This window comes from Ylistrum balloti, unplaced genomic scaffold (assembly GCF_031769215.1).
Source record: "Ylistrum balloti isolate Yb309-2 unplaced genomic scaffold, AGI_CSIRO_Ybal_v1 Utg370948, whole genome shotgun sequence".
NCBI lineage: Eukaryota > Metazoa > Mollusca > Bivalvia > Pectinida > Pectinidae > Ylistrum > Ylistrum balloti.
In genome coordinates, this window is record NW_026782534.1 from 980,003 (window position 1) to 989,618 (window position 9,616).

At 35.5% G+C, this 9,616-nt stretch overlaps 1 protein-coding gene across 1 annotated transcript in view; it reads right to left on the reverse strand.

The window, feature by feature from the left end:
* Positions 1 to 9,436, reverse strand: part of LOC132559668 (rotatin-like) — a 30,754-nt gene extending 21,318 nt beyond the window's left edge. Inside the window, exons 1-18 of the mRNA XM_060224284.1 lie at positions 9,325 to 9,436; positions 8,342 to 8,529; positions 7,651 to 7,840; positions 7,006 to 7,218; positions 6,568 to 6,652; positions 6,172 to 6,286; positions 5,781 to 5,925; positions 5,383 to 5,539; positions 4,805 to 5,075; positions 4,440 to 4,613; positions 3,886 to 4,098; positions 3,373 to 3,485; positions 2,844 to 2,970; positions 2,398 to 2,523; positions 2,009 to 2,125; positions 1,563 to 1,702; positions 1,094 to 1,262; positions 427 to 526 (exon numbers count right to left, since the gene is read on the reverse strand). Coding sequence (XP_060080267.1) covers positions 427 to 526; positions 1,094 to 1,262; positions 1,563 to 1,702; positions 2,009 to 2,125; positions 2,398 to 2,523; positions 2,844 to 2,970; positions 3,373 to 3,485; positions 3,886 to 4,098; positions 4,440 to 4,613; positions 4,805 to 5,075; positions 5,383 to 5,539; positions 5,781 to 5,925; positions 6,172 to 6,286; positions 6,568 to 6,652; positions 7,006 to 7,218; positions 7,651 to 7,840; positions 8,342 to 8,529; positions 9,325 to 9,385 — 2,704 coding nt within the window. The 5' untranslated portion in view covers positions 9,386 to 9,436. The remainder of the gene's footprint in view (positions 1 to 426; positions 527 to 1,093; positions 1,263 to 1,562; positions 1,703 to 2,008; positions 2,126 to 2,397; positions 2,524 to 2,843; positions 2,971 to 3,372; positions 3,486 to 3,885; positions 4,099 to 4,439; positions 4,614 to 4,804; positions 5,076 to 5,382; positions 5,540 to 5,780; positions 5,926 to 6,171; positions 6,287 to 6,567; positions 6,653 to 7,005; positions 7,219 to 7,650; positions 7,841 to 8,341; positions 8,530 to 9,324) is intronic.
* Between the last annotated feature and the right edge of the window lie 180 nt (positions 9,437 to 9,616).

Sequence of the window (9,616 nt, forward strand, 5' to 3'; positions counted from 1 at the left end):
ATGATAAATGAACACACCTCTGATGGAAATGTGTAATGCTCAAAATACACATTTCAGAATTTCCTGTCAGATATTGAACAATGAATCTAAGATAAAATGTTCCATATTAACCTGAACTGAATATTAAATTACTTTCAGAAGTATATGAGGGCATCAACCCTCTATATTCAGCAAGTTAGTCTCAGAAAGGCACAGCTGGATCAACTTAAACTGCACATGCCAGATATTCCTCAGTCCAGCCTCGGTCCAAATCTGGCATTTCTCTCATAGGTTCAGCAGACCTAGCTGTTTCAACTGCTTCACAAACACAACCTTGGTGAAACTTTTTTGGGAGTTAAGAATTATTTTCCACTGATTGTTCAACCACCCATAAGATATACTTTGAACCTTTTGTTTATTATAACATATAATATTCATTTCACTCACCTTGAAGTATAATGGCAAGTTGGTCAGCTGCAGATTTCTTCACCCCTGGATCCACTGACATGGACTTGAAAATTTCATTGACTTTCCTTAATCCATCAATCTGTTGAACACAAGTAAGGTACTAAGAAATCAGGGATTCTTAACTGATGTTGAAACAGCTTCAATATTCTAATCTGATATGTGATTAACATATATGATTACTTTAGTTACAAATAAAATTCTACTCCTCATACTTATCAACTTGAAGTAACTAAAATAGTTCTGTTGACATTTTGGTCAGTTCAAGAATATATGTATACTGATAAATACTGTTTGCTCTTGTAACACAACAAAGAGTTAACAACAGTTTAAACACACTTCCAGTGAAGCTTTCTTAAAACTGCTTATATTTCATTCCATTGATACACTATTCTTTTCCCTTCTCTTTCCAATTACATTGTACCAGCTTTATTAATCTGCACATTAACATTGTTTATGTTATGTGGGAGTGGTAACTTATACATTTCTATATTTGAGTGAAATTTTTGGTTTGTGAATCTCAGAAAATTTTCGATTCTGATCCAAATTCTAAATGCTTCAGTAGAATTTCTGTATCTTCCATACGTTTTTTATGATTTTTCTTTGCTGTATCTCAAACTTGACTTAACCTCTAAGACAGAAAACCTACCTGGAATACAGATCGGCCAAGGTCATCATCAACAGACCTGGGTGTCTCCATCACAAATATGTTGGTTAAGTTTGTCACATCCAGTTCAGAGAAAACTGGTAGCTTTTTTGTACTGTCCTTTTCATTAGAAAGAAACCAGGCGACACGCTTCAGTGCCTCTGCTCGAGTTCTGTAATAAGACTCATATACATGTATATAAAAACAGAATTATCTAAATAGGAAAATCTCTTTCTCCTTTACCATCCACACAAAAACATAGTATTTCTATTTCTGCTGTTTATTCTGGCAATCACCACGTAATAAATATGCGCAGGAAGATGGGATATTATGAAGTGCTGTTTGACAGTTGTTAGTCTGGATAATGAAAGGATGTGCTTTTTCCCCTTAATAAATGTGTCTTTAAAACAGTGTAACCCAAATAAGTTCAACTGAGCTTTAAATCAACCTGTTTGAGTTCTCCATAACTCACCTGACATCTGATGAAAACATGTGCCTGAGTGTAGCTCTGAGTTTCTCAAGAGAGGAGAGGGAACTATGACTTTTTGTAATCTGTGGATCAGACATAGTCAACAGGCACTTCCCAAGGCTTGTCTCTTGGTCACAGTAGGACTGCAATACAATAACTAATATTAGTGTGATGTATTCACACAATGCTTTGAAGTCGATTCATGAGATGGTTTAATGTAAATTCAAAATATGATTTCCAGTGTATTCAAAGCACGGTTGAAAATGCAATCACTGGGTGATTTCACCAGATGAAATATAATAGATTGTACTCATAGACACACACATGGAAGGTATCATTTCTATATTAATTTCTCCTCTTCAAGTCAATAAAATAGTCTGGTGCAACAGAGAGTAGGTGGTATACCATCAGTGATAAAGCCAGTAGGTAACAATTTCAGATGAAAGTACCTGGAGGACAGGAAGTGGCCTTAGCAGGCTGTCCATAAACTCATTCCACAGGTGAGAGGTCATCATTAAAGAACTGTTCAATAGGTAGCACATCAGGTCAGCTGCTGTCTTGGCAACCTGTCGCAGAAGACAAAATCAACATTTCTATAGACAAATAAACATCCACAGTTTGGGAGTATAGCATGTAATGCTATTTTTCTTGTGCTCACAAAATAGTCTATCAATAGTAGGGCCAAAGCTTTCATTTATTTTGTCACATCCTATAGTGTATCCAAATCTGGATAACTGTCAGGTGTCACCATTCCCTTGATGCAGTTGTACTGTAATCAGTTGGTTTCAAAAAATTTTGCCGATATTTGAACACTTTACTAGTCAGTACAAATGGTTACCTTGACATCCTTGTCGTCCAGTCCAAACACTGTGATCTGGTAAAGAATGTCTGTATCAAAAAGAAAGCGACCAAGTCGGCATGCCTCAGAGTTCGGATCTGATGCTTCATTCACGCAAACAGCTCCCTGAATACAAAGAGTTAAATGTTATCATTTATCGCCGGGTAAGTCTAGATGCATTTCTTCTCCCAATTGTTTGCCCATACAAAGAAGATAAAACAACTTTTACAATTCTAATCCAAGTAACGGAATTTTTTTTCTCAAGACATTTCAAGGAAAATGAAGAGTCCTAACATGTTTCCATTGGTTTGTCAGCTTTATCAACATGTATTGAGGTATGTAAATATTGAATAGTTCTGAGAAATTATACTGGAAGACAGACAGACAATATTTACTGTGTTGTCTATTGTCAAATTTGTACCAGGATGTAAAGAGAGAATATATACCTTGATAATTTGTAACATTGTGTTGTATGCCTGCTGTCGTACTTGCACCAGTGGGTTAGCTAGGTACTTTAGTAACACCTGTTTACAGCGTCCTTGAAGATCCTGATCTACTGTGACACTTGCACACCTATAAAATATTAATTCAATTGTCTATTACTGAAGAGATTTCAATAATGAACTTCAGGGAGATTTCTCTGATACCTCAGAAACATAGTCAAAAGTACAAAATTCACTTTTATAAACTTTTCCAGGCTGCATCTCGAAAACCATTCCACTGATCTCAACAAATCTTTGTATACATATTCGGCTTTTGCCCTAGTTGTGCCTTTTGCTATTGGCAACATCTCTTTCTGATATTTTCTCAGTTACCATGGAAAGAATCAAAATACAGTTTTTACTGTTTTCAGACTGCTCTGCACTAGAACTTGAATATTGTACAATTGATTTCTAAAAATGTTACACAGCAACAGTGAACCACACTCTAAAGTTATACTATAACATTGATGTTTGTTAAGTGTAATAAACTTACACAGAGGATGTAAGTTTGACAAACTCGGTGACAAGAGGAAGATGAAGATGATACTGGAGACTCGACAGTGATGCCTCGGCCAGTGTAGCAAGCTCTTTGTTGCCCTTGTAGGCCTGTAGGTATAAATGATAGAGATCTGACACACACATTAACATCTAGGAATGTAAAGAATATCTTCAATACATGATCCTTGTTAAAGACCAAACAATTATATCACAACCCCTGATCAAGATGTAAGGTTAAATCCAGGTAAACTTGCCTTAGTGACTACCTCAATATCACAGTTCCCTGTCTATAAAAGCCATTTGACTTGGTTCCTAATGTTTCACCACCAAAACTTACTAAACCTCTATATTAAGACTACTGTCAATAAAGAGAACATTTCTCTGCATCTTTAAGTAGCCTTCATAGACAGGTCCACATTCGATAGAACTAGTATACTTATAGCCCCAGGATTTGTTCATAGTAGCAGTATAATTATAACAGTTATGGCCCTTTTGTTAGTATACCAACCTCTTGCTGACACAGCATCAGGAATTTACAGGATTTATGCATGGACTGGGCGACCTTGGCAGTATCTACATACACCTGGTACAAGTTAGTGTCCACCAGTTGTAGTACAGACAAAAGTGTGATCTGTATATCAGGGTAACTGTGGGACAGACTCTCATCGTATACTGCTACGTTTATTGCTTTCACCAAGTTCTCAGGCAGTAAACTCCGTGCCTAGAAAAATAAGAAGAAACATCACACATATATATATGATTTGTGTCAAACAGCCAAAAAAAAATGCTCACAAAAATGACTGGTAAACAAGCCCTGTGAAAATGTTCTCACAAATAATATGTTTAAAGATTGTAAAATAAAGGCAGATTTTTTATTTCAACAGCTTTGTCAAATTATTGTCAAACAATCCTCTTTCAGCTAAAGCATGATCATAAACAATATGACAACACTGGATTTACCAAATATGGCAATTAAATAGCTTTGATGTTATAAGATTAAATAATACTCATCGTTCAACTAAGTGAAAAATTGGTTTGTAGATGTATAAAGAAAAGAAGTACCTTTTGAAAGGGGATGAGATCTTTAAGCAGTTGATTCAAAAAGCCACAGATACCAAGGTAAGCCAGCCTGTGAGGAATCAATCCAGATTTGTTGTTTTCAAGCTCACTATTGCCATAGTGATGATAATTCATTAGCTCGGCGATGACACTTAGACATCCTGTTATCTTCTCTACCTATTGGTTCAATAGAAGTTAAATTTTATTTCAGGTCATGACTATTAGTTAACAAAATAATCTATGGCAGCATATTCACATAACTCAGAATACATACATGGCCCAGTCTTTTTCTCTCAATCACTGGTGAAATGATAAGTTTTTCAATCACTGGTAAAGACAATTCCCCTTCTACACACAGAGTGACTTACAATTTCTCTAGCAGCAGGACTAGTGTCGGTCCAGACACAGGGACTGACCACGGCCACAAGAATGCTGAAACTCTCCTTCAGCAGGTATAACAGGTGAACTATCACACTTTCCACGCCAGTTTTTAACAATGGTAGAGCCTTCTCCAACACCAGGGCACAGAACTGTGGTAGGCTGAGCTGTACAAACTGTAAGGCTGGAGCATCTTCAATGTCGGTCTCCTCTCGTGTTGTGGTCATGTCAGGGCCAAGGCCAATACTAGATGCCCGCGAGCTACCATGGTAAGAAGCAGTATATCAATTATCTATGACAATTGCTTACAGGCAACAATACAACACTTGGAAATTTTAACAGAAGATATAACTATCATCATGCTGATGTATTTAATCTTGTTCTAATTCTACTACACATCAAAGTCAAAACTTCATTTCTTAAAACAGATTTCACAACTAATGATTTTTATAAATAACCACTGTACTAAAGGAAAGAAAAAGACTTTTGTAAGCAAGTTGTAATTTAGCAGTAAAATTTTGAACCAACAAAAAAAAAATCTTTAGAGAATAAAGATTTAAAGTTTTACCTGCTGGAAGAAGTAGAAGAATCTCCATCTCTACCATCACCACGGTGACGTGTATCAGTAACCCCAATAGCTGATGGTCGAGGTTCAGAAGGGGTGGACTGGTTCGACTCTGTACTTGGTGAAGCAGAAAATGGGGAGGAAGAAGAGGATGTAAACTCTGAAAAAGTAAAATAGACAGTAAGTTCTGGAAATAACTTAAGTAGTTTAAATAATTTGTATGTTCAATTATTCCCATTAAGTTTATCAAAGTAAGATTTCTGTATTGATGTAAGTAAAAGTCATTCTTAAGATTAAAGCTTTGGCTGGTGTGTGACTGAAGAGTGTACCTTTCTATAAATTACATGATGCATGTATTATATATGATTTCATTTTTTGTTACAGAGTAATGGCAGAAAAACCTTGTTTTGGTGTACACAATGTTGGATCTTGATAATATCGCATCCTTGCTCTCAGAGAAAATGCCAAGTCACCCAGTGTGCGTGCAGCACTCATAGTCAGGTTGGTGTTAGAATTGGATGGACTTCCAAGAATTGATAATAAATTCTGTGAAAAAAAAGTGGCTATGATAAAAACATGACAGACATGTTAATAAGGCCCATTACCTTTATAACCTTTTTTGTCATTGGAAAATGACTAATACTGCTAACATTTCACAAATACTTCATCAAGGAAGTTTATTGTACCTACAGTTTTATTGGTAGGACCTCATTCTTTTTAACCTTAGATGTAAACCTACATTAAAGTATAAATCTTGTTCCTTGGATAAGTCTTCATCTTACAAATTCTTACTTTGACAATATTTGGCCTCTGAAGAAAGATTTCTGCAGGAAAGTCCTGGAATACGACATCACTAAGAAACTCGCAAGAGCTCACCAGGAGATGTGGTTCTCTACTCTGTAGAGATCTGGAGTGAAGACAGCATTAATTTGAATATCATTCTAAGTCTGCCATAAACACTTACAAAAACAATAAGACAGCCAAACCTTGATAATGTTTGTTAGTAGACTGATAGCACACTTGTTGTAACAAATTAATCCAGAGGTTGATTCCAAAATCAGACATAAGATGTGTGAAGGAAAAGTTGAAAGCTATTATCAGAAAATGATTTTTAATGATCATTAAACCTGCTTGGTGATACAACTTAATTAAAGGTTTCTTTTGAATGAGTTCTCAGTAAAAACTCACGAATTTGTCGATTGTATGACATGTCGATCTGTTGGTGTGAGTGCTAGCCATGGAAATGCTGACAACTGAAAACTCTCACTTCTTCCTGTCAACACAACAAAAAAAAAATAAATAAACATATGCAATCATACTTAAAGACATCAATGCTAAAAATAGTTTTACTTGTGCAAACAACAAGAAGTCAGTCAATGGAGACAATTCCAAACAGAATACACTGGAAACTTAAATACTAACCAATCTAACAAAATGCCTCTACACAAGACTAAATTGACTTTCAACTTTTCATACTATTACTGTATTTGATTGAATAAATGTTGATATTCCTTGTGTAGGTTTGAGTCACCCATATATAAGGATGGAATAGAATATGCAAGTTAGGTCAAATCACTTCAAAATCATTGAAGTATTTTTCTTATCTCCTCTTCTATCAACCTTTACCTTGAATGACAGCCTCCGAGTTCTGCTGCACTAGCTGGGAGGATACAGGTGGTTGTTGCTGCTGCTGTTGCTGTTGGAAGTAGCCCATGCCCACATCTCTTCCACTTGCTATATGTGGGGCGTCGGGGATCAGTGGTGAAAGTTGGACAGAAGAACTGCTTGTTTGTGATCCCATGGAATCCCAACCAGACATGATATGTTGTTGGACAGATTCTGGAAATTGTGAGTGTAATGACTGATGATGTTAACTTAACCCTTTCGGCACCAAATATCTCTCACAATGTACAGCTCAGCGCCAAATATTATAAAAATATATATAATAAAGATACAAAAATTGTCGACCAAAGTCGCCCACGGCGGCCTGTCTGCATGTTGACTTAAGTCACCTACGGCGCCGAAAGGGTTAAGGAATTTGCTCTATTTCCCCTATTGGATTGTGTACCTCCTATCCCAGTAGGCAGAGACCTACCCTTTATACAAAACTGATCCTTTGGACCAGTTGAGCTAACAAGAATGATACTAGAAACCAATTCTGGTAAATTATATTGGAATATATACATAAACTGTATCTACAAGAAAGAGTTATGTATTAGCATTAGATCTAGCATGTATCATCATCTACTATAGTATACCAGATAAGTGTACCTGTGTCCTCTGTATGTCTTTGGTAGAAGCACTGAGGGACATGATCCTCTGCCCTTGTCTCTGGTAATCTCATGGTGTTCTCCAACACTTGATCAATCACTGGCTGTAGTGAACTGGCCACATCTGTCCTCAGTTTACCCAAAAACTCTATAGCACCTATATCCTGAAGGATTTCTGCCGCAGCAGAGTGCTTGAAAAAAATTTACACAAAGAAATATTGTAACATGTAGCTTTAATGTCTTTTATTCAATTATATACTTAATACAATTCATATAAAAGCCAGTTGTATAGGTGTGTTTGCTTGATTAAGGGGAAATTTCCACTAGTCTAGACCAGTAAAGTGACTTGAACTCTCTTCCTGTACAAATGTAATAAGTGGAGAATTTCAGGGCCAGCTCTGGCACTACATTTTGATCCGCCAAAATCTGAATTTTCAGAAAACTGGTTACAGTTTCAAGTGAAACAATTGATAATTGATTCTTAATACTCTCAGTCCTACCCATTAAGTACAATAAGTAATAATTGATACAGGATAGCTTAATAAGTTATTTACAATATCATAAACTTATACCGTATGCATTTCCTAATTCAAAGCTTACTAGTTTTCATTTGGATTTTGATATCCCTATCACAGTTCATTTGCAACTTGTTTTCAAAAAATTCTCTGGTTGCTTTAAGATCTCTTACAAACCTGTGATAGCCGCTGTAAAAGAAATAAAACATCCTTGTGTTTGGTACTGCTCGGGAAATTGAACCATTCTATCAGTCTGATAAGGAGATGTCTCTCATTCACTAAATCAGCATCACACACCAGTTTGTGTTCTAGTTTGGAGAGCAGATTATCTAGAGCTCGAACACGAATTTCTTCTAGATCATGACCTAAACAAAAATATTTGGAAAATGATACAATTTTGTATTACACATAAATCGGGTAAGCAATTTATTTTCTCAACTCTGGTGATTATTTTTTAAGTAAATTTGGGGCAGAATACAGATCCCTTCACGTAGAGAAATTTTGTTGTATTTTTGCCAATTTGTTGTCATATTTTTCCACAATGAAGTCATGAAAGTGTCCCTGTACATCAACTGATATGAAGAAATGGTGGAGAAAGCAGAAACTGAAGCTGAATAAATATAACACCAAAATCTATTGATATTATTTTTCTGATTTAAATGAAAGAATTGACAGAAATAAAGCTGTCTTTTCTTAACTGAAAAAGTAAGGGCTCCTGTCAAAAGAGGTAAAATACATCACTGAACAAATCCTGTGCATAGTGTACTAGTCAAAGTCAAGTGTACAAACTTTACAGCAGTAATTTTAAAGACAAATAAACCTTTACACAAGTACAGTGTAAATGTATGACATTAATATATGTAGGTTTAATCATATACCTTTGGAAACTGAAAATAAACAATTGGGTTCAAAAGTTTGCATACAGTTTGATGACCCATCTCATCTGTTGATTTTACACACTGAGATATATAATTTCACAATGTATATAGTAACCATTGGGTAAAACATAAAACTTACATGGTATGATTATAAAAAACAAACGAACGTGATGCAACTGATTTCAATTCATAACAATAGAACAATTATTCAATTAATTAACTCAACTTAATACCTATCAAAATTATTTGCATAATGTTCAGATGCTGTTAATATACACTTACCGAGTTTCTTAAACAATCCCTGAAAATTAATGTCTTGTCGTAGAACATTTCCGCCTTCCATACTTTGAAGAAATTATTTGAAACACCAATTTTCATACTTAATCCATGCTTCAACAAAAATACACGATACAGACAGGTGCTGTCTAAACTTGTTTCAAAACATCCGCCATGTTTTAAATGGTTGAAGAGTTCTACTTAAGGGGCGTCACTCCTTACATCTTATCATTTCGTCGTTTCAAGGGAAATGATAACCTGACGATTCGATTTAAATCATTCCACGCCATTTCCTTTC